Source organism: Myiozetetes cayanensis, unplaced genomic scaffold (assembly GCF_022539395.1).
Source record: "Myiozetetes cayanensis isolate MyiCay16 unplaced genomic scaffold, myiCay2020 scf4, whole genome shotgun sequence".
NCBI lineage: Eukaryota > Metazoa > Chordata > Aves > Passeriformes > Tyrannidae > Myiozetetes > Myiozetetes cayanensis.
Window position 1 is genome coordinate 41658302 of NW_026087631.1, and position 25813 is coordinate 41684114.

Here is a 25813-nt window from a genome sequence, read left to right on the forward strand (position 1 = left end):
AGTTTCAGATTGGTATATTCTGTTGTAAAAGGAACAAAATAACTGGAGTCAAACTCTTCTTTCTGTTGTGGAAATTCAAGGCTCTGCCAAGAAGTTGGTAAGCTGCTTTTTATGATACCTTTCACCATGTTTCCACTGGAGTGCCTGCTTATTTTTAAGTTTCGGGCAAATGTGTTTCATAAGATTACCTAATGCCTCTCAAGCATCTACAGGTTCAAAAACTTATATGGGTGGAACAGATTTAATTGTGGTTCATTCTTTTATTTAATTCTTGTTAAAATGCCTCATCAGTACCTGAATCTTACCATGGAAATACTGTGCACTGTAATTGCAGTCTTACTGAATAAGATAATTCTCAACTAATTTAATTTTTCCTCAAATTATTCAGAAAATCTCTTTGTAGAATGCAGATATTCATGTTTTCTGTTGCCAGAGTACAATTTTGTAAATTAACTTGTCTTTGGTTTTACAAGTAGATCATAAGTGGTTTGAGTTCCCGACAGTTTTTAACCATCACTATATTATGTATGTACTGACCTTGCCACTGCTATTTTGATTTCTGTAGGCATTTTATCCTCTGACATTCTCAATTTGTTTAGAACTTGTATGAAATACTAATTCTGTTGGGATTCCTTCCCATTTCATTTTACTTACTGTTCCTTAAAATGTCATCTGTATGTGACAGGAATAAGTAGCTATCAAGTTGTTGTGCTTTTCTGTGCAATCTTCCTTAGATTGCCTTGCAGTCTTTCTCTTTGAGGTGAAGATAAGATGGTAGTTTTACTTACTACCCAAATATCTGAGGCTTATGCAAATGAATATCAGCATTTAGAGTAACTCTATTATGGTAGATGCATGGGTCTATTTACAGAAGATGCTTTGTAGTTGTCTTTGGAAAGAAACACAGTAGTCTGCCTGATTGCTGCAAGCAGTTCATATGCAGAGGAAGTCTTCATGTCGTTCTGTTTATATATAGATTTCTGACACCAGACCCTCAGTTACAGCATTAGTGGAAAGATAGTGAGATCTCATTTAAACAGAATTAAAACATGAAATATTGAAAAACTGGAAGCTAACATTCTGTAGAAAAGCAGAGAGATGGTTTTTGATCAATAATGATACTCAGGATTTTCTGTCTTTATCGATTTCAGCAAAAAGAGAAATGTTTCATTGATTCCCTTTTGCATTTTCTTTGCCTGCCCAAAGCTGGATACTGTTAATCCTTGATCCTACCAAAGCAGCTCTGTGTGGTATTACTGGGGTGACAGATTAAGGGACAGAAGTGTTTAAGGAAGTTAGAGCAGGTTATCCTTATCATCTCAGAAGTGTAGTTAAGATTCCTGTTACACCTGCACATGTGAGTATTTTGCTAGTGAATGAAATTGAATAGCTGAGAAAATGCTCTAAATTCCAATTTACACAGAATCACAGAATCTACTGACGTGGAAGGGACCCATAAGGAGCATGGAGTCCAACCCTTAGCCCTGCACAGGACTATCCCCAAGAGTCACACCATGTGCCCTAGAGTATCATCCAAATGCTTCTTGAACTCTGTCAGGCTTGGTGCTGTGACCACTTCCCAGGGGAGCCTGTTCCAGTGCCCAACCACCCCCTGGGTGAAGAACCTTTTCCCAATATCCAACCTAAACCTCCCCTGACACAGCTTCAGGCCATTCCCTCGGGTCCTGTCACTGGTCACCACAGAGAAGAGATCAGTGCCTGCCCTTCCTCTTCCCCTCACGAGGAAGTTGCGACTGCAATGAGGTCTCCCCTCAGTCTCCTTTTCTCCAGGCTGAACAGACCAAGTGACCTCAGCTGCTCCTCATACGGCTTCCCCTCAAGGCCCTTCATGATCTTCCTTGTCCTCCTTTGGACGCTATCGAAGAGCTTAATATCTTTCTTATATTGTGATGTCCAAAACTGCACACAATATTCAAGGTGAGGCCACCCCACTGCAGAGCAGAGTGGGGCAATCCCCTCCCTTGATGTGCTGGCGATGCTTTGCTTGATGCCTCCTCAGGACATGTGTAAGACCCCAGGTTCAAGCTATGAGCTCACTGAAGAGGTTTTACTTTAAAAAATATACAAGGCTCCAAAAATTTGCCTGCCAGATTTATTAAAAGGGCCTTCAGTTCTTTAATACCTTGAGAGAGCACACAGGAGAACACACTGCACACATTTCCCAGGAGGTCAAATAACACACTTTTACTGGAAAAGTTTAAAAGGGAACTTGGCAAAAGCTTAAAGAGCAACGTTCAAGCAAAAAAAGTATTTCACAATGTTCCTCAGGGATTAGTGTTGGGCCTAGTCCTGTTTAATATCTTTATTGATGATCTGGATGAGGGGATCATGTACCCTTAGCAAATTTGCAGGTGACACCAAGTTGGGGGGAGTGTTGATCTGCTGGAGGGTAGGAGGGCTCTGCAGAGGGACCTGGACAGACTGGATAGATGGGCTAAATTTAACAGTATGAGGTTCAACAAGGCCAGGTGCTGGGTCCTGCTCTTTGGCCACAACAACCCCCTGCAGCGCTACAGGCTGGGCACAGAGTGGCTGGAGAGCAGCCAGGCAGAAAGGGACCTGGGTGTACTTACTGACAGCGGCTGAACATGAGCCAGCAGTGTGCCCAAGTGGTGAAGAAGGCCAATGGCATCCTGGCCTGCATCAGGAACAGTGTGGCCAGCAGGAGCAGGGAAGTGATTCTTCTCCTGTCCTTGGCACTTGTTAGGCTGCACCTTGAGGGCTGTGTCCACTTCTGGGCCCCTTTAGATTAGGAAAGACATTGAGGTGCTGGAGTGTGTCTGAAGGGCAGTGAGGCTGGTGAAGGGTCTGGTGCCCAAGTCCTGTGAGGAGAGGCTGAGGGAGCTGGTTGTTCAGCCTGAAGAAGAGGAGGCTCAGGGGAGACCTCATCACTCTCTACAACTCCCTGACAGCCAGGTGGGGGTCAGTCTCTTCTTCCAGGCAACCAGCAGTAGGACAAGAGGACACAGTCTTAAGCTGCACCAAGGGAGGTTTAGGTTGGACATTAGGAAGAAGTTCTTTAAAGAAGGAGTGATTGGACACTGTAATGGGCTGCCCAAGGAGGTGGTGGAATCACCATCCCTGGAGGTTTTTAAGATGATACTGGATGTGACACTTTGTGCTGTGGTCTAGTTGATGTGGTGGTGTTCAATCATAAGTTGGACTCGATGATCTCAGAGATGTTTTGCAGCTTAGTTGATTCTGTGATTCTGTGACAAAGCGTTGACTTAGCACATGCTAACCCAATTTAGCAAAATCCAACCCATCCAGCTTTAAGTTAGCCAAATCTCAAGAAAGGAGATTAGGAGAAGAAGTAAAGAGAGAAAAAGACTGAATTATAGCTACCGCCTGGAGTTCTGTGTCGTCCACCTTCTGTGTGTCCAGATGGTAGAGTCATGACCACACGATGGCCTCATGGTGTCAGTTTTATCTTCTCTGGCCCCCTGTGGCCACCTTCCTGCTGGTGGTACATCCAGTGTACCATCCCATATGGGCCTGGGCTGGGGCTCTGGGATGCTGTGTGGGACACTGCTCGTGATGTGCCAGTGACTGACAGCTGCTCCAGGGCTGCCCAAGGAGGCTCCAAGGGGCTGGGGAGTGGAGCAGGTCACCACTTCAGCTTCATGAAATTCAATCTTCCCCCTTTCCCCACCCCTCCCCCCACCACTTGAGTCAGTCGGAGACAATAATTAATATAATAATCCGGTATCTCGTAATAAAGTTGGTCCTCCTGGCTGCCAGGGTGCTGATGACTCATATTCAACTTCCCATCAAACAGGTCCCTTTCCATAGCACTACCTTCCAGCATCTCATTTCACAGTCTGTCCGTACATCTAGGGTTGCCCCATCCCAAGTGTAGAATCTGGCAGTTTCCTTGTTGAACTTCATCTGATTGGTGACTGCCCAGTCCTTTCATTTGTCAAGGTCACTCTGTGGGGCCTCTCTGCCTCTGAGGGAGTCAACAGCTCCTCCCAGTTTTGTGTCATCTGCAGACTTGCTTAGTGTCTGCTCCAGTCCTGTGTCCAAGTCATTTATGAACATGTAGAAGAGGCCAGGACCTAAAATGGAGCCTTGTGGAACCCCACAGACAGCCAGTCTGGAGTCACCCCATTCAGTATTACGTGCTCAGGCCTGTGAACCAATTGCTCGCATACCACATCCTGTCCTTATCCAGCTGTGTGCTGGAGATTTTGTCCAGAAGGATCTTGTGAGAGACAGTATAAAAAGCTTTCATAAAATCTAAAAAGATTACATCAACTGGCTTCCCTTCATCTACTAGGTGGTTTACCTTGTCATAAAAGGAAATAGGTTTGATAAGCAGGACTTTCCTCTCATGAGGCTGTGCTGGCTCTGACCGATGGCAGTGCTGTCTTTCAGGTACTTTTAAATACTTCCCAGAAAAATCTTCATAACTTAGTTACTAGTTTCTGTGATCCTCTTCCTTGCTGTTCTTGAAAATCAGGACAATGTTCACCAGCATCTAATCAATTGGGATCTCTCTAGGTTCCCAAGATGGCTCAAAAATCATCAAGAGAGATTTTGTGATGACATCATTTAGCTCTTTGAGGATTCTTGGATGAATCCCATCAGGCCCCATAGATTTGTAGGGATCCAGCTGGAGCAGCAGGTTCCACACAGTTTCAGGGTCGACTGGGAGTTGATCATTCTCGCAGTCGTGGTGCTTCAGTTCAGGGCACTGAGCTTGGTCCATCATCCATGTTGAAAACCAAGGCAAAGAAATTGTTAAACACCTCTGCCTTGTCTCTGACCCTGTTTGTGAGGTGACTGTCCTCATCCTGTAATGGGACAGTGATATTTCTATACTGCCTATTGCCGTTAATATTTTTGAAAAAAACTCCTTTTATTGCTCCCAGTATTTTGGCCAACTGCAATCCCAGTTCAAAGAGCCAAAAACCTAAATTTAAATTTAAACTCAGATTCTGAAACCATCTTCTTAAATTTAAATTCAGATTCTGAAATTGTCTTAAGATAATGAGAAACAGCGGTGACAGTTTAAATGATCAAATTTTATTTTCTAATGTTTGACTTTCAAGGTCAATGGAAAAAATGTCCAGTAAAGGTAATTTTTGTATCTAGCAGATAATATTTTCATAGCAACATAAATATAAAAATATGACACAGTAGCTACTTAATGTTGTCAATCTCAAGATTTGGAACAGCAGTAGTGATACAGGATCCTTATTTCTGTAAGCTTTTTCTACCCTAGACAGTTCTAGAATTATAATTTTTTTAAGTTTAAAGGATTTTAATTGGACGGTAATTATGTCATCCCTAACACTTCCATTTTTGTTGCAATGACACCTTTTACGTGTCATTTAGGATTTCTCTGTGTTCGTATTTGAGTAGAAGACTTCAGGCCACATTGTGTAAATTTTTATATTGGCATCATCTGTTGACTTTGAAATGTGCAATTCCACCCGTGTCCATAGCTTATAGAAAGCAAGAAGAGAAAAAACAGGAGAGGAGATAAAGGAAAAAATGAAAACCAAACAAACCAACGCTGGGAGATTTAACAGAGAACTGCCCAAAACTCTGCATCCCTTCAACACGCTGCTACTCTGTTGCGAACCTTTACTGAAAGGCAGGTGCAGAAGAAGATTCCACGCCCTGGTTTTATGTCTAAATATTTGTTTTGCTGCCCTGTGGCTTGCTCTTTCATTACAAATAAATTTATGGTGTTAAACTCACATAATATGCTTTAAATAAGAAAATGGAAAGATGAGTTTTAATTCCTTGATGAAGAAAAAGAATAAATTACTGGCTATGACTTGCTCAGATGTTGAGAAGTAGGATTGTTTTTAGGGAAAAGGGATTGAAAATCAGATTTGCCTCATTCTTTATTTCAAACTATCAGGCAAACAAAACTTCTCTGGTCTTTACTGATGTGGTGTTTGTTGGTTTGGTTTTGTCATGTCCCCCCTGCCTTCCCTTCTCTCCCACAATGATTAAAAACTGTCTCAGAGCATTTGGGGAAACAATCAGAGTGGAAGGTGTCTTGAGTGTGTACTGGTTCATTTTTCTTTAAGACAGTCTAGGGAAAATCTTTGGACATTGGTTGATATTGGCAGACAGAAAGCTTGCTTTTTCCAGTTTTGTGGAAATGTGCTCCTGACTCACTCAGCTTTTTCTGGAAGATACTTTCTGAGACATCAAGTGTGGACTGTCTACAACGTACGCTGTGTTAAAAACAGAACACTGTATGTTTTGGGGTAGAAGTGGGTCGATTTTTATGTGACTGGTCAACCTTGATTTAAACTCCTCTGCCTTTCATGTACAATCAAGATTACAGAAATTCTGGCACTTTGACTTTCCCTGCCCCTAATATCATTAATATATTAACTGATAATACACGTAAGCACTGCTTCCAAGTCACATGGTGGAGAACTTGGATATCTCTGAACTCCTTGGTCTTCAACACCACTGGGCACAGTTTTGTGGAGAAGGTAGAAATGTCCTGATTTTAAAGGTGCTGCTGTCCATAAATTCCAGCTGCCCATCTCATCTCTTTGTAAGGTTTACAAGATTTACAAAACGTTTTTTACCTGATCATAGGTTTCCTTAGGTGTTTGAGGCAATACTATGCAACCCTTTCCCAATGTTAGCCCTTGAAAAGGCAACCCATCTACGTCCTAAGGACCTCGCTGCCACCGTCCAAGCTCGCTTGGCCCCGGCAGATGAACCTTAGGATTAAAGGGTGGGCTCAGTTCTGCGCACACTGTGTCTCACCTAAAAAATCCAATGCGCAGGCTGGAAAGTGTAAAGACCTTCCCCGGATCTTCGCTCGCGAAGACTGGCCATTATTTACAAGTAAGAATGTTTTTTCAGAAGTTGTTTAAATAGGTTGAAGTATTATTGCTACTACTACTTAGCACACATCCGAAATAAGGTAATACAAACCTGTTGTTTCCTACATTCCTACATCCGAAATAAGGTAATGCAAACCTGTTGTTTTCCTACATTGTGCTTTAAAGGATTTCTTTGAGATGTTTTCGTGAGTAAATCTCAGTTCATAACAGTAAACATAGCTGGAAAAAGGTATTGTTACTCTAGGTGGTACAGCTTTAAAGGATACTGTTTGAAGGTGGAGGTCATAGTTTAATTGTCTGCTGCTTAGCTCCTATGTGCTGAGCTTTCATCGTGTCTTGTCTAGAGAGATCAGACCAAGGGGATGAATGTATCTCTGTTGTAGCTGTTTTCCTTCTGACTCCTACCTTTTCCTTTTGCTGCTGATGTTCATGAAGAAAACTACTTATTAGCAGTCTCTCTGTGGTGGTGATTTGTTTTGGTCATGGAACTCTAGCTAAAAATTTGTGTTTCTTGGGAAAAATGTCAAAGGATTAATTAAAAAAAAGTGTTGATATGTTTGAGTAATGTCAAATGATGAGAATCAAACATGAGCTAGTTATTTTTTTAAGTGCTGCTGGCTATCAACTCTCATATATTTGGTCTAGTTTTACTGCAGTTGCATTAGTATGCTTTTCCTGTGTGACTTTAATTGTGGCTTTTTTTTTTTTTTTAATATTCAGAAAGCACTAAGGTAACTCCATTTTTGTCTTCAAATATAAATCACTTTGTGTTCAAGTCTCCATTTTTTTTCTGGCAGTTAGGAGTGATGGATTAGAATTAGGCTGCAGCACAGATTGGGAGAATCTCCCAGCATCCTCTTCCTGCAGAGGCATCAGCTTCCAGCAGTGACTGTAGCTGCTGCCACTCACTGACATTTCTTTTGAATTCGGCTATGGAGAGCGCCTGTGTTCCCAGCTGCTGGCATGTGAACTTTTATTGTTTTTGCTTGATAACTCATTAATGAAACCTCATGGATATTGAGAAATAAAACAATCAGTTTTCTCTTTATTGCTTTTCTTCGTGTTTTTTGGATTTTTTTTTTTCTCTGTGTGTGTGCACAGTGGAAAAAGACAGAGTGAAAGAAGCAGCGCTTATTTTTGCACAAGGACCTGTATTTACCTACCTGAAGTTAACTGATTTAATTCTGTAAGTATATTACATTTGCCTAATACTCCCTAAAATCATAAACGTGGTAATAAGATTTACGGGATTGTATCTGTGAAAATTTACTTTGGCAGGTATGTCAAACTATAGCATTTTCTTTTCATACGGATTTCCTTGAAGATAAAGGAAAACCAATATATTCACCATGGGATTATGAAGTAATTGTTTCTCTTCCGCCCTTTGCAGTGGTGAACAATGCTTTTAGAGAGCAGAAGCATCTCTGCTGATGTCAGTGCTTAATCAGCTCAGATGCTGTAGGTTGTAGAACACCACAAGGTGTGTATTTTGGGATGCTATTCTTTAAAATGTGGTAATTTAGAGACAGTATCAGACTTAGAGTTATTTTCTCCATTTACAGACTGTCCTCTGCTCTTGGTAGCTGTGCTGATTTAACCATTTGAGGTTATATAATTTTTTACTTAGACATAAATAATTTATTTCGTAGGACACAGTGCTGTGCTTTGCAAGTACTAATGTTAAGTATAATGCAGTGTGCTTTTAGAGACTTCAGTAAATTCAGAATGTCTCCAGCATGGGCTATAAGGTCACTGTGTAATAAATTCCAGTAAATTAGTTTGAAGTTTAGAAAGAGCGTCTTGCTAGGATCACACTGTCCTAATTGTCTCTTTGGATCTGAGCCAGTATTTGTGTGACGCAGTGTTAGTCCCATAAACATCTGGCCTGATCTGGTGTCCTACTTGCCACATGATTTATTTTTTCTTTTTTTCCATTGGAGGATAAGTGAAATTTTTATTTGATTCATGTAAAACTGCCAGTAAGCTTTCATTACTATTTGTACATGCTACCTCTTCGAAGAGGATCTTCCTCAGCGTGTCTTATTTAGACCTCCTCTCCAGGGAAAATGTTGAACGAATCAAAATTATTTTTTTTTATGGTGAACATCTGTTTATCTATATCTACGTGCTATATGTTAAACTTTGGCAGTATTCCTCTCTGCCATATTTAGGTGATCATTTTTGTACACAGTATTGCATGTATTGACCTCTGCTGGATTATTTGTTATAAACTGTTAGTCTGATAAGGAACATAGTCAATTCTCAGTTTACCTGAAAGATCTTGTGTTAAAACTTACATCTAAAAATACTGTCAAACCACTGAGATTTATTAATAAATCTGATAACCTTTTATACTGCTGTGTATTTCCATTAGCATTGAACAGAATAGTGCAAAGCAGATTTTTCTCCTACTTGCAAATCGACACTTATACTTCTTTGATTTTTTTTTTTGCTGACAGTTTTTAGTATTCGTGTATTTTTGCAATACTGTGTCAAATTCATGCTGGAGTAGCTTGATATGCTTGAATGGGATTATTTTATAGTCACTTTAGTGATCAGATGAACTGTATGTGTGTATTCAGGTGGGTAAATAGTAACCCAGGTAGTTGTCATGTCTCACAAGATCACTGAGTCTTTATGGAAAATTTGAGTCTCCCTTTCTGTTCACATGAAGTGCAGTTCACCATTGAACTTAAGAACATGGTGTTAGATAAAACTGCCAATGTTTCTTTTCCCCTCAGACAATAAAATCACCCAACTTGCAATAAATTGATTGTTGGCTTACTGAATCTAGTTAATGATCAATCCAAAACTGAAACATTTGGGAATGCTTGTGTCTCTTTTATTTAAAAATAAAAATAAGACAGCAAAGCGGCTAGAAACATAGCCTGTGGTTTTTTTAGAGGATGGACTCTTGGCAGTGGTGGGTGATGGTCAGCCAGCAAGATGAGCTGGTGCTATTTCTTGTAGCACCTGAGGGTCAGGCAGAGATGATCAACTTTGCCTAGATTTTCGTCGTTTGTATTTATTCAGTTGCTTTGTTGCATCTGTGGGGTAGTAATAATATGTGAGGATACAGCAATCCGTATTTTCTTGTGGTGTTCAAATGCGGCATTGATAATAAATATGTAGATAAACAAAATCCATGTTTTCAGTAAGACAGACCATTAGGAAAGTTCCCTTATCTTATTGCCCCTCCCTTCCCGCTCAGTCATGGAAATGTTTGGAATCTAAACCTCTTGATAACTTTCTTGTATTTCATTATTAGATTCCCACGAAGCAGCACTGTGGGTACTGGGCTGGTTTCTGACTAGAATAAAGACAATTCTGTGCATGCCCTCAAGGTCTGAGACCACATATAAGACATATATGCAGAATGTAAAGAAAAGAAACATTATTGCTGTCCTGACAGATGGTGATCTTGACATTTAAAATTTAAGATCAGATAAGACTTCTAAGAACCAATTTGTGTTTGTATATAAGGTTTTCGGTGTGTTTGAGGATCTTTAATGCATTTAAGGTCAAGAGACAGTATTATAAATATTTCTGCTTCTGTGAGCAGTTATAACTCCTAAAAGAAAACAGTTGTCACCTCTAGGTAAATCTGTTTAGGTTAGAAGAGCTAAAACTGGAACTTCCATCTCTAAAAAAGGAAAGGAGGGCAAACACTTTTCCTAAAATACTAGCAGCTCCCCCCGCCCCCAGACTTCTGGTCTGTAAGTAACAGAGCTTTATCTGCCATCCGTCTGCCTTGCCTCCTTGTTATATTACATGTAACATTATACCTGGTAAGGTGTAACGACTGACCAGTTAAATTGCTCTGTTAGTGAAATTCCAGTGGTCTATGAAAAGCTGTTTGACCTTTTTTGACAATGCTAAGGTGGAGCTAAAACTGTGAAGTCATTCTCAGCTCATTTTTATGCATATAATTTTAATAATGGTTGATTTTCAACAGGGGCAACTGCCTCATTTTTTCTTACTCAGTTACCTCTTCTCACTGCCTCTGTTTTTCTGAGAGCTCGAACTCCACATCTACAGCTGCACCTTTTGAAAAATAGTTTTCAATGCTTTCTCTTTATGTATACAAATATATAATATCAGCTAGCTATTGTTTCTTCTTTTTACTCTGCATCAGCTTTTCTGCCACAGCTGTAAGATAAACAAGAAGAAATAATTTAATTTTAAAAATTCCAAACAACCAAAACAAGCCCAACAATAAACAAATCCTCAAAACAATGAAAAAACCCCAAACAACCCAGCACTATTAAAGAAAAGGAAAATGCCCTAATGGTGAGATGGCTTGATCATTCAAAGGATAGTATAGGCAGATCCCTTGGTATTGTGGCAACAATACAGAGATTCACTGATACAGATTTACAAATAGCTGGCTAAATGCTGCTATCTCATAGCCACTAGGGTTGAGGAGGAAGGTGCAACCTCTGAACTGAATTGAAACATGGTGTATTTCCTGTCCAGTGGATGATAGGTGTCTCTAAAAATTCAGTTGAAAGCTAGTACCCAGGAAGGGCTCAGGTAAGAACAGTGCTGTTTGCCTCTCTCTGCTATAGGATGTGATTTTAAATACAGTGTGAGAGGAAGTCCTGAGGGAGGAATAAGTGAAAATAAGTGTGTTACCATGATGGTTTTGTCAGAATGTAAACTAATGTAATTTAAACTAAATGACTGTTGTTAGGGGCTGTGTTGTACATTTTCTGTTTGTGTCTGGGTTTTTTAATTATTATTATTTTTGTTTGCTTGCTGATTTTTTTTAAATTGCCTGATGTTGAAGGCATCCTGATATGGTGAGCTTTAAAGTAATGTCTGCCTGTTTGCAAATTTGGTTAGCACAGCACTGGATAGTTTTACTGGGTTTCCTTAAATGAATGTTTAGGATACAGACTACAGAATGTGTTAGGGAAGTTCTGAAATACGGAAGACACTACACCTTCAAAGGAACCAAGTCTGTCTTGCATCAGCATGAAATTTTTTTTCGATCCTTACCATAAATATTTTACTTACCTAAAATTCATGCTTCTCATAAGAAGGGATGCACAATTTGCTGTGGAGGTATGACTAGTGGATTTACTATATGGGTAAAATAAGTTACCATTTGCTACACTGATCAGATGGCTGAAGGTTTTAGATTTTCTGTATTAGTAGCTTGGGATAGGAAATGATTTATATAAATTGGAAATAATTCCAAACACCTAGCCATATGACTTAAGATTTTTCTGTTGTGTGAGGTGTTGAAGTCTGGGTTTTAGATGAAATGGTAAAAAAGTTTTCAACAACTTTTCTGTTAACATTAGAAAAAAAAATTGATCATGTGATCTTATATCTTTCCCTGACCATTTTAAGCTAACAAAAATGTTAAAAATCCTTTTTATTCATAAACTGGATGTGATTGGCCATTTAAAAATACTGAGATGCCTTTAATGTCAAGGATTTAACATGCTTTATTACAGTAGCAGCAAGAAGGGCCCAATTGTGAGAAAGGATACTGATTTTGATTCACATTTCTGAATTGTTTTCTGGGTGGGAGGTATGCATAGCATGCCTATAGGCAGAAGAATAAAATCCAGCCTCATGGAGGCTTTCCTGACACACTTGGCTTTTTCAGAGGCTGTATCCTGTACCTATCCAAGAAGATACTGAAAGATGTAATAGCACTAGCATAGTGTGGAGCTGGGGTGTGTGTTCAGTTTCTTACATAGGTCAGTACTCCCAGAGAAGGATGTATGTTCTCCTTTCATGAAAGTTTCAGACTTGATGCAGAAATTGTTCCTGAGGGTCATGCACCTCTGCTTGTAGTCATTTAAAACCAAACTATAAAGAAGTCTCACAGTTGTGACGTTTAAGAGTAGTCCCTTGTAATAGGAAGAAAATTCCAACAACTAGAAAGCTACTTTCTTTACTTTTTGAACATTTCCTATATGTTCATGTCCTGTAGGTGGATTGTATTACCTTCAGCCATCCTTTACTAAACTATCCAGAGCATTAAACATAGACCTTACAGAATATCTCAGTAGGATTTGGCAATGAGCTTATTTTATTTTGGCCTTTGCTTCCTGTCATAATGTTAGTGGTATTTTGGCATTTGCCATGAGTACTAGTGCAACCTGCTGCTCTGTGGTAGGTAGGTAGTGCGCCTACAGAATATCTCAGCTTTTGTTTGATGATTTGTGTTGCAATTTAGTGTCTGTGCAAACAATTGATAAAAGTCGTAGCAGATGACGTTGTCCCTTATGAAATGATTCAAATTAAAATTTGGCACAGCACTATGCAGAAAAGTGAAGTATTACTGTTGGCTCATATATAAGTGATGGATGAGAGGGATAAGATGCTATTACACCCTGCTCCAGAAGTTCCGCACTGTTGCCAGTTGTACACTTCAATTTTAAACTTAAAGAGATTTCACCCCCATGGTATCCTTGCAAAGGCTTTGATTCTTTGATACCTTGAGATCACATCTGGAGAAAAACTACATGTTCTTCTCTAAGAGATTTCTTTTAATTTGATGAGAAAGTAGGCATTTTGGCAAAAAGGATTTTACAGAAATAACGTACAACTTCACAAAAGCATTACTATAGATTACTGAGACTAGCAAGCATTGCTATGGTAAGGGAACCTTTGCTACACCCAGTAAACACAAACTCCATACACCACCTCTGAGAAGCAGGGCTTCAGTATGGGTGATGATTCTTTAGCCATTGTAGACAATGAATGCCCCTCACTTCCTGCTCCTTTCCTTAGCTTTTATATCTGAACTGACATCATGGGGTATGGAATATCCTTTAGCTCAGTTTGGGTCAGCTGGTCTACTTGTGTCTCCTCCCAGGATCTTGCCCTCAACTGGGGAAGGAAGGTTACAGCACTGATGCTGTGCTCAGCAGTAGCCAAAACACCGGTGTGTTATCAACACCCTTTGAGCTGTCAATGCAAAGCACAGCACTGTGAGGGCTGCTATGGGGAAATGAACTCCAGCTCAGACAGACCCAATATACATAGTTTAAAATTAAAACATAGCAAAAAGGATTCCAGCAACAAAGTCCTTTGCTGAAGTAACACAAAGGGTCTGGATCATTTGAGTTTAACATATGATTGGTGATGTGGTGGTGACAGTTCTTCAAATGTTTTGGATCTTTGCTACATATTAAAGCCAGCCAAGAGGACATCAAGCACATTTTGGCATGTAAAGCCATGCAAGACGTGAACATGAAGATTTAGTGATATCTGTGTAAGCTGTAGACTGTGACCTTTGATACCGTAGCTTTAGTACATCTTTTAATCTTGACTGGGAGAAAGTGTTCCAGAAAGGCAGTGGGTTCCAGTCCTTACAGGCTTCTGCTGAAGGCTTGAGTTTATTTTGTGCCAAGCGTGCAAGGCAGTACACGTCAGCACAGAGCTCAGTACCACAGTGTGTCTCCCAGTAGTCCCTTGGATAAGGAGAGAGAAGAAGATGAACCCTAGCAGCTAAAAAGCTTTAAAATGACTACTGTTCTTGGACATTCCAAGGGATCAGTACACTTTAAGTAGAGCAGTGTTCAAAAATATCCAGAGCCTTTTAACCAAGAAAATGGAACTACAGAGTATATTCTAGTGAGGATCGGCTGTTATTTGTCATTAAGAGGTCATGTCATCGCTGTTTTAAGACTCATGACAAGATAGTTACTCTTTCTGACAAGGTAAAACATAAACAGTTCAATACTGAGTTTTCTGATTCGTTGCTGCAGAGGGAAAGATCCACTTCAGAAAGTACAGAAACATCCTGAATAACAATAGTATCAGATTTTGATAGCATATGAGGACTGTTTGACTTAATCTTTTTACGGAAGACAAGAACCAACTGAGAGCAATCCATTTTAAAGCTGTTTTGTTATCATTAACTTAGCAGTAAATACTCTAGCAGATGCATGCATATTTGTTGCTCTAGTAGAGTGCTATGGATGGTAGTTTCTTTCTGCCCTACTTGTTGATACTGTAGTTCACACACAGGGTGGTTTTTATTTGAGTTTATGGCAACAAATGCCTCTACAAGATTTTTCTGATGAAGCCTCTGTAAATGTTAAGTGCCATTTGTTTACTGAAGTATTTATGCCTTGATAAAGTGTTGTCTTTATTGTGATGCATCTGGTTTTCTTGATACTTATAATCAAAATAGCATCCTCTCTGTATACCCTGAATTTTTTAGAAGACCTTATTTTCATTCCTTTTGCTTGTGTCAGATTTCTGTCTTAGTATGATTATCATAAAACTGAATTTTTACTGCTAGTTTCACATTTTGTGGTTTTTATTCTTTGAAGTTTCGCTTTGCTCCCAGTAATAACAAGTATTTACAATTTCTGTAGCCTCGTGAGACTTTGGTTAGTAAGACCAGTAGCGAACAAAACCAATTTGCTGATGATTAAATTTTGTTCATCAGGTAAGGCTGATTATTTTAGCCATGTTGTAAAGAGCTGACAGAGGGTTTTAGAAGTTTAAAAACTAAATTTTGCAATCCCTATTCATGCAAGTGTTGCTTGGCCATTAAGTCCAGCTGATGTTGTGTGATATGGAACTCAGTATGTGATTAATATGTGAAAGTGTTGTTGGAGTAAATATAATTTTTTCTGCAGTTCTCCCATTTCTAGCTCCTGAATCCCCTCTCAAGAGAAAAGTTGGTAAATGATTGCACCTGGAATGATTGTTAAAAGCTGACTAAATCTTATGTAGATACAAAGACAGCAGCATACATCAAGTTAATGTGTAACTTTGGCTATGTAGTGGCTTTTCAGGAAGCTGTTACACTGAGGCTGGTGTGGAGAGATAGGTGATATTGTATAACCCATTATTACATGTTCGAATAACTTCTAATTCCGTGACTTTTCACTTGGTTTAGGCTAATAGTTATGTTCCCTTTTTAGTTGATGGGGGGGAGGAAAGTGGCTTAAGCTATAATCTGCATTAGCATTTTAAATTATGAGTGGTTTTGCTCTCTGTACATCCCAAGGATTGTCATCCTAATAGTGAGTATTCCAATACATCTCGGGGTTTTCAAGTCAGCATTTTTATGCTGTGTTTCTATTGCAGCTGCAAGTAGTTGATTAGAAGAACCTACTAAAGTTGCAAAGAGCTTGCATATGGACAGTATATCTCCACTGTACTGGAACAGTTTCATGAGCACAAAGCTCAAGATACACAAACTATTGCTGAAATTCAGAACATTAACTCCTTTTTTCATAAAACATATTTGAAACAAAAGTGAGAAGATAACTTAAAAAACACTGTGTGTCAGGAAAAAGTATCCTTAGTACCTTGACAGTAACACAGTGTTGCTTCATTCTCCTTGTAATATGAAATTATTGTATTTGTGTAACACTAAATATAGTACATTTTCCATTCCTTTCCCCCCCCCCCAGAAGTTAACAGGTTTGTGCTGCTTTTGGGGTAGAGTTATTTTTCTTCACAGTAGCTAATGTGGAGCTGTGCTTTGGATTTGTGCTAAGCACGGGGTTGATAATATAGAGATGTTTTTGTTGTTGCTGAGCAGAGGTTACCCAGAGCCAAGGCCTTTTCTGTTTTTTGTACTGCCACACTGATGAGGGGGCTGGGAGCGTATGGGAGGTTGGAAGGAGACATAGCTGGGACAGGTAACCCAAAATGACCAAAGAGATGTTGCATACCATATGACATCATGCAGTACATAAAATGGGGAGAAGCAGAAGACAGAGGAGGGCACATTTGGAGTGATGGTGTTTGTTTTCCCAGGTAACCATTACACGTGATGGGGCCCTGCTCTCCTGGAGGTGGCTGAGCACCTGCCTCCCCATGAGAAGCAGTGAATGAATTCCTTGTTTTGCTTTGCTTGTGCACGTGGCTTTTGTTTTCTCTATTAAGCTGTCCTTATTTCAACTTGAGAGTTTTCCAGCTTTTGCTCTTCCAGTTTTTTCCCTGATCCTTCTGGTGGGGGAGTGAGTGAGCAGCTGTGTGGGACTTGGTTGATGACTGGGGTTAAACCATGCTAGTAGCTGTAAAATCTGTAGTAGTATCACTGAAGTAGTGTTAATTTAATCTGCTGTGGGGCAAATTAAAAAATATGCTTATCTGATGTGATAAAATGTGTAAAGTTTCTGTCAGTTCTAGGAAAACTGTATGTGGACGTAGGGGAAAAAATAAGATTGCCTATATAATACTGAGTTACAAGGAAAACAACATGAGTCAGAAAGAGAGTGTGAGTCAGCATTACTTGCTGAACTGTTCATCAGTCTGGTAACTTGCTGTAGAAATTGGTTTGTGATGTTTTGGGTTTAGAGGAGAAAATGTGCTTTTTCTGACCCTCTACATAGAAATTCTAGTGAAGGTAGGCAAGTTACTTCTGAGTCAGTGTGCTTGTTTCTTCTGACTGTTCTGACTTCAAATTTTGAATCTGAGTTGGAGTGAGTCGTTTTGGTTATCTTCCTCTGCTGCAGGATGCAGGAAAACAGTAGAACATATGTGTGAGGAGTAATGAAACAGAATGAGACATTCTGATAGAGAATACGATCCACTTACCAGAAATAACAGTTTGAGAAAACTAACTTCCCAAGTTTTATATCTGAAGTGGCGGAATAACTTTTTAAGCTTGCTTGATGTATGGAACAGGACGTATATTAACATAAGGAATACCGTTTGCATTGTCTGCAGGCTTTGGTTACACGTAAAGTCATCGTTAGGGGAACCAGTCTGTAATACACGAAAAAAACATGACAACCAAGTGCTGAAGAGATCAGCTGCTTACCCATTTAAGTAGGAATACATAGTTTTGACATGGTGCCAGATTCTTTAAAGAGCCTTGTTTATGGAATCATTTTACAAATATTGATATGTGATGGTGTTGATGGTAGAGCTGGGAGTATGATGGCATTTGGAAGCCTGATGGCATACAGTCCTTACTTACAGCTAAAAAGCCAACATCTCCATGCTTGTGTTACGCAAAATAAAGATTAGATTTTCCTTCCAGAGGAAGTTCCAGCAGTTTCTGATTGCAGGATAGGAAGTGTACAGATTTATAGCATACAGATAGAGGAAATGTATTTCTTTTCACTACAATGAGGCCCAGTTAAGCGGCTGGAAACAAGACATCGCCCTTACACCTTGATCCTTGCATTCAGAAACTGCTACAGTGGTGAGGTTCTGTAATACTTTAATATATTTATCTGCTGTTACTTCTCACATAAAGTAGTAGGAAACTTGCTTACTCTTTCTAGGACAGACACAAATACTTTGTAATTAAATGTATAAAGCAGTCATCAACTGTTAATTTAACTGTGGTTATGAATGATCTACCTTCCCTCAGAGTGTTTTATGAACTGTGTGGTTATACATCTCACTTGACATTCTCTTCCCTCCCTGACTTCAGATGACTATTCTTAATTCTCCATACTCTGTATAGCAGATCATTGCCTTGCATTGAGTATTTCTGTTCCCATAGCTGACAAGAATTCTTGTCCCACAACAAAATTATCAAACATGCTGTAAGGGGGGGGGGGACACCAAAAGGTCCATCTGTCTCTGTAATTTTGAAGATTCCACATACCTTAATATGGCCTCTGGCATTTGTATGGGAAGACACTTGAAAACAGGGCACTGCCTTGATGCTAGTAACAAAACAGTTGTAGTGTGCAGATATGAAAGAGTAAAAATTCATTCTTACTGTCTAGTAGATATCAACCTGCCCCCCGGCCTTTTTTTTTTCCCCTTCATGAGAAACTGAAAGCAGCTAACCCATTCTTCCTGTCAGGAAAGGCAGAGCAAATGAAACATGTAATCTAAGCAGGCACGGATTGAGTAAAACAGTTTCCTAAAACATATCTGAAAAGAGATTACAGAAGCATGGGAATACACAGTGGTAGTGATGATGTGTTATTGGCGGACTAACTCAGGTCCTTACTTGTGTACTAGAAAAAAACCCCAGACTTTAAATCTAGCTAAATTAGTTATTTGAAAATTATTTGTTAGCAGATGATATTCATAGAATCAGCTAATAAAACTGAGTGTTTTGTAAAACTTTTAGTTGTTATAAATATTTTTTTAAAATTTCGTAACACTGTTCTTTGGAGAGCAAAAATACCCCCTGTCCAGTCATATTGTCGTGTGCACGTTTTCCTTTGTTTGTTGTATGTGTGTGTGTGTGTGTGTGTGTGTTACTGTTAGATTAAGAGCAACTGCACTCCTCTGTTGTGTCTCTCCTTAAATTCCACCTTCAGAGTTCTTCTCTTCTGGTCAGTTCTTAAATATTTATCTCATTGACAAGATCTGTTGCTTACCACTGCTTAACCTTGCTTGGATAAAAGCCCATTATCAAGTTTAAACCTGTTTTAAAGCTGTAGAGAGATTATCTCTTCCAGATCCAGCTGTGCATATTGGTGGCTGTGTAGCTTCTAGCTGTTAGTCACTACCATGATTGTCCAATTTGTCCCCAGTTCCACCCATGGAGCAATTTGAATGCTCCTGAGTCTTTCAGGTAAAACTGGCCAAAGAAGCAGTTTTGTTAGATGACTTCCACTTAAGCAAGTGCAAGTGATTTTACTTGTAGTGAATTAGAAAGAACAAAGGCTTTTGGCATAGCTACAGACTTCTGACAGGACTATTTTTGGCATAGCTGTTTGCAGAGGGAACATCTGTTTAATACTTTTTTGGATGAAAATATTTTGTCACCTCTCTTGAGATTCAGATACGAATACAGAGTCTACACAGTGTTTGTATTGACGGGGAGAATTGAGAGCTTAGGCACAGTGATAAGTTTTGAGAATTGATCTAGTAAGAAAAGGAGAGTCAAGCCATAAACATCACTTAAATAAGTAAAAAGCTACCTGTGTAGCATGGATAAAGTGTTAAGCATATAAACTGTTTTTGAAAAGGTAGATTCTGAGAACAATATAAAATTGCTGTAAGAAACCTTCAATGTTATATAAGGAAAAGCTAGGTTTTCATTTTGTGTTTATATTTACAGTTTCAGTAAACTAAGAATCTTTTTTAGGGCATCGAAGATGGATCTCAAGTGTGCTCTGGAAGAATGTTCAATGGCACTGAACTTATTTCTGAACAATAAGTTCTCCGAAGCACTGGAGCTACTTCGTCCATGGTGAGATCCTGTTATTTGCTGAACTTACTGCAAACAGATAGTGTAGAGTATGCTATCTAGTACCTGAAGGTTAATTTAAGGCCTCTGAAGATAGTAGTTTTCATTTATTCCCTTTTGTCTAAAAGCAATTATCCATATTTTGGGGTTTTAGTAGTGTGCTTGTCTCCCTAAGACTCTCTCAAAACCTACTGATGAAACACTGAATTGTTCTGTTAATCATTCAAGCTGTCTTTCTTCATGCAGAGGGGAAAAGCAGGGGAGCAAGACCTTATCCAATATATCTTTGGTCAGACAATTTGTACAGTGAAACTGCTTTTGACAAGAGGGAAAATCTGGAACGAAACTTCAGAATACTCTTTTTGTTGGAGGTTTTTTTGGCTTTTTTTTTTTCTTATATTACGTTTGAGTCACACTTTTAAAGTCTGTCTTTTGGTCTTCTGACTAATAAACTTGGAGCCTATTATATAGCACATTGCAAATGTTGACCTATTACAAAAAAATCCCAAAAGTTGCCTATTAAAAAAAAATCCTGATTGTTTTATTGAAAAATAACCTTTTATTGAGAGTTAAACTTAAGTCCTTAAATAATATAAGTGTTGATAGATTTGATAAATACAGACTTAGCCCAAACGTCTATCTTCCTTGACTGCTTAGGATTTCTGTCTTCAAAACTACATTTGGTAGTTGGCTCCTTGATTTAGAAGGAAGAAAAAACGTTGGAGAAACTGGAGATCATCCAACAAAGAGCTAGAAGCATATCTAGAAGACTAGAATGTGTGAATTTTTCAGAAGGGTTTGTTTTAGTTTGACAGAAAGGAGGCTTGGGCATTAATCTAGGAGCAGTCTGAATCTATTGAGGGGAAGTTGCAAAGACAGAGGCACCATTCTCCATAATATTAGATGGTAAAACTAGTCAGTCACCACAAGTTGAGGCTGAGGAGGTTCAAACTGGACTCTTGCTAATACAGTACCAGAGAGGCTGCCGAAGGAGTATGCAGTCTTCATTTACTCGAGCTTCTTGAAACTTGGTTAAGTGAAACCTGAGTTTGCCTGACATAATGTTAGCAATAATGCTGTTTGTTGCAGTTAGTATGTTTGCGTATGTGAACTTTGCAGGCACTTTCCAGCAATTTTTTTTTAACGGTATAATAATTATGTTGTGAAAGACAGACTAGTTCAGTGCAGTCTTTTATGTAGAACTGAGCATTTGTGTATTGACATTTCTATGACACAAATGCAGATTTTTGTCTTTAGATCACATAGTAATGTTAGATGGAGGCCATCAATTATGTTGAGTGAAAGCATACAAACAAGTATTTATGTCAAGGCTTAGTTAACTAAATTAAAAAGATATACCAGCAGACTATAAATGGTATATAATGAAGTGCAAATGTTTGTGTAACCCAAGTGGGACATTTTCTGGAACTTCTTGTGACGGCAGACTTGTAGCCCCCAATGGAGAACAATACTTGCTAGTTTATGTTCTCATGTCTATTACTTTCCTGCTTCATTCTTCTGTCTTTTCACAAATTCATGCAAGTGTCTCTGCATTTAGTTTTATATTGTAATGTGAAGTGTTGCTTAAATACACAAGATTTATGTTTTCCCCAGGTCCAAAGATAGCATGTACCATGCACTTGGATACAGCACTATTTTAGTTATGCAAGCTGCTATGACCTTTGAACAGCAGGATATACAAATGGGAATTTCTACAATGAAGGAGGCTTTGCAAACCTGCCAAAGGTATGCCCGAGCACTGAACATTTGTGAGATACTTAATCCACTAAGTGTTCTTTGTAAGGTACCCCAGCTCTCTCTATGCTTTTAAAACAGATTGCTGTCAGTATGATAGTCATTTAAATTTGTAAGAGTGGAGTAAGTCCCACTATGCAGTTATCACTGGTGAGAATATTTTTCCACAGAGTATTGTGGAAACAACAGACTTGTGGCTGGGTATTAATAGCTGCTAAAGTTAAGTGGTTGGGTTGGCTTTGTAGATCTACACATAAGCAGACATTACATGATTGAACTGTCTGAGCTATTGCCAATTGTGGCTTTTGGTTTTCCAACAATTTAAAAGCCCTGTATTTTGAATTTTCACTTTCAGCATGAAAACAACCTTTTTAAAAAAGTTGTTTTCCAAGGTGGAGTCAGTAATAACTAATACAATTGAGCTTGTACTAAGCTTAACAAACAAATACATTTTTTTTGTTGTTGATGCAAGTGTGTTTATTAGCTTACCTTAAAATTAAAGAGCTATTATTTCCATCAGAAATTATCTGAACATTTTGCTTTTGTTTTTTCTTTGAACAACAATGAAATAGGACAGAAAATAAAAGTTATTAGTGAGCTTTATATTTTTAATTTAAAAAAAAAAAAGAAAATGGCTTGTAAAAGCTTAAGTGTTTAACAAGGCTCTGACAAAAATAAAATGAATTCTACTTTACTAGTTCTTCATCATATTGGTTAGGCCATAATTTATCACCACCACATGTCAGTTTAGGCATTTACCATCATCATCTCAGCAATGACCAAAAAAAAGGAGATGGGATAAAATTATCAGATATTGTCTGAAGAAAATAGAAGGTTCAGTTTCTGCATCTTTTTCAGATGTACTATCAGTTTGCAGTTTCATCTGAACTGTGTTGTTTGGTATGTCTGAAGATTAGATGCTCTTGTAGTTTAGACAGCTTCCTACAGGGTTTCATCTCTGCAGAATATGAACATAAGTACTCTGGTCTAGTCTGTTGCAAAACTCATAAAAATGCAAGACAAAGGCAATCAAACATTCAAATGCGAAGAACTGCCAGAACTACATGTTCCCTAACTGACTCTTTTCTTGTATTTATTATGTTTACCTGTTGTGTCATAATCTTGTTTTCAGGATCTTGTGCTTGTCAATGTGCAGAATAGTGCAAGCAAGTGATAAGCTAATGCTTAGTGTTGATAATCGGTGACTCCCTGGTTTACAAAATGCATTCCTTTTCTGAGTGTAGAATTGTTTCTTTAGCTTCTTCATAAAGCTAAGTTGTCTGTAAATAGTTAACAAACTAATTTTTGGAATTATAACATGTACAGTTGAGATCCTTTGGAAGTAAAAAATACGATTGTTTTGGTATTTTATCTGGCATAAACCACCATAGAATACTGAAGCATTTATGTTGAAAAAAGAGTGCCATTTGATTTTTTCTTAATTCAAATTCTGTGTGCAAGTTCAAGACACAGAAAAAAGCAATTGGTAAAACTTAGAAGTCCTGCTCAAGTATCTTGCTCAGCATCAGAGATACCTCTGCAGCTGGTGGGTGGAAGTGAGGTTGAACCTATTATACACTTAAAGTAGATTAATTGATGTTGTGAGCATGCATTTAAGGTTGGATAGTCTTATGACCCTACAAGCATAAAAGTGTTTAGACTTCCCAAAGAATTGAAACTGTTGGTAAATCATCACTATGCTAAGAATCTTTATCAGTTTTGGTTGGAAATGGTTAAGAATTCTAATCATTAAGTTCAGTTTTGTGTTGAAATAATGTTGATTTCTTTTTTAACATACGCAACTGTTTTAGATTCAGGAAAAGAAGCACAGTGGTGGAATCTTTGTCCAATCTAGTTTCTAAACAATCAGTGGATCAGTTGAGTGAAGGTAAGTGGTTTATAACACAGTTAAAATTAAAAAGTGAAAAAAGCTCAAAACTGCCTTACCAGTGTGTACCAATATGCATGACTCTGTAACTTGACTAGTGTCTTACAGTGACAAATAAATGTACAAACCACCTGTTTGGTCATCTTCTTAAATTTGAACGTAAAGCTTCTCAAAATGGGGAATTCAGTGTAATTTTTTTTTTTTTTTTGGCTCTGAGCATGCATGAATTAAGGAGGGAATGCCTTTCACAACACATTATAGAACTGAAGAGAGGTCTCCTTTTTTCTTGACTTAAGACAGCTCCCAAAAGTTTAAGAATCATTGATACAGTGGAATACATCCTTATCATTAGTTGCGTTGGAATCTGAATATATTAACAAGTTTTGTGCTTGTCTGTTTTACCTTAAGGTGTTTTGGGAAATGATATCAGTACATTGTTCATGGCTCTGAAAATGCTGATCTCCTATTTCTGATTCAAGCAGAATCAAGTATGCGTTTTTTTCTAACCTGGCACAAGAATCCTCTTTAATACTTGGACACATCAAACTCACCACGTATGCACTGTACATACAGCAACCTTGTGCATGTGGCTGGTCTTGCAGCATGGGTGCAGAGTACCTCGTGTCATCTGTGTTAAATCAAATGTACTTTAGTGCTGCATGAAGGCAGAAAGTCTGCGTGGGGCTTTCAGTTTGTTGAGCATGACTTGGTGAAAACCTGTTCATAGTGTCTTACTGGATGTAGGAAAAGTCTGAACCTCAGTGAGGGTTACCATTATCCTGCAAAAGTTTTTTCTAAGACATGGAAGGAGGGTTGGAAGACTTAGCTGCTGTAGGCTGTTAAGCTTAGGATCAGTGAAAAGCACAGGGGACCATCCACCAGAATGACATGTAGCTTTTGCCACAGACCAAAGTCAGCTCTGTCAAGTTCAAAGTTTTTGTGTGAGAAGAAGTGAAATAGAAAACTTCTGTTGGGGTTTGTGTATTACAGCTACTATTCAGCAGTTATCAAAATGGCAACAGCAGAATCTTGTGGGTTTTTTTTTTCCTTGTCTTGGCAGCATTTTATTTGTTCCATTGACCCCAAGAAGAAAATACTGACAATAACTTTGCTGATACTGAATAACTTTTATTTCTTATATAGAGGAAATGCATGCTGAAATCTGCTATGCTGAATGCTTATTACAGAAAGCAGCTCTCACCTTCGTACAGGTAAAATCAATTTTTGATTTTGTATCTCTATGTAGCAGTGTACGGGAGAGAGATTAGTATTTGTAAAACATCATTCCAACATCAGATATGGTATTTAAAAAATAAACTTTTTGCTACTGTTATTTCATGGCAGTGATTCAAAGTATGGTAAATGCTGTGCTACTCAGCAAAGCCTTCTCTTTGTTTATATGAATAACTAAAGGTGTTATTAATGTTAGGTACCAAGGTATCACCAAGGTACATTGCAGTGTTATACAGGTGTTTTGTTTAAATTACTTGCATCACATTGTACAGTGTCCAGTGCTCCTATAAAAATATGTTCAAGTATGAGGAAGTGTCTGGTTTGAAAGCGCAAATCTTTTTTTGCACAAAAGGATAGAATGTTTCCCAACTAACAAAACTTCAGCTGATGCACACTTGTCATTTCCAATTCAGTCTTGCTCTCTATGCACTTTTGACATAGTGTCAGGAATAATATAGTAATGAATGATTATAAAATGAGTATGACTTAGCATTGCTGAATTAACAGTTCAATCCACAGAAGGATCTGGTATTTAATACTGTCTGGTGCTACTGGTTTAGATTGTGGTTAAGGGACTTCATGCTACAGTGTTTTTTCATTTGATTGCTGAAAATAGGAGTTGTTAATCATACTTTTTTAATGTATGTGAATGTTTTACAAATTTATTGAATATATTTTAGATAATCTGATATAAATTATGAGAAAGGAGCAAGGCACTAAGATCAGATAAGTTCATTTGGCAGATATTTGTAAACCACTTAATACAGTACTTTGGCCAGAAGTGTCAGGAAATACTATTAATGGAATGCCTATAACAGGCTTTCTCCTAGCTTCCTGGCTTTCTCCTTTACCAACCAAATGGAAACAACCCTTTTTATATTTATTGGATGGGTGAGGCTTTTTTAAGCACGAAAGGAACTTTCTAACAGTTGTTGAAGTAGATGAGTTTAGGAATGTATAAAATAAATTCTAAAAACCCTTAGATGTATA

General features: G+C 38.4%; 1 protein-coding gene across 4 annotated transcripts in view; it reads left to right on the forward strand.

Annotated features, from left to right (window-relative positions):
* TTC39B (tetratricopeptide repeat domain 39B) overlaps positions 1-25813 on the forward strand; it is a 79608-nt gene that overhangs the window by 32718 nt on the left and 21077 nt on the right. For 3 of the 4 annotated variants that reach the window (XM_050330224.1, XM_050330226.1, XM_050330223.1), the window contains exons 3-6: positions 19846-19950; positions 21562-21693; positions 23514-23590; positions 24734-24801. In XM_050330224.1, coding sequence (XP_050186181.1) covers positions 19846-19950; positions 21562-21693; positions 23514-23590; positions 24734-24801 — 382 coding nt within the window. Of the gene's footprint in view, positions 1-7734; positions 8035-19845; positions 19951-21561; positions 21694-23513; positions 23591-24733; positions 24802-25813 lie in introns of those variants that run through there. The other variant, XM_050330225.1, reaches the window with a different exon arrangement.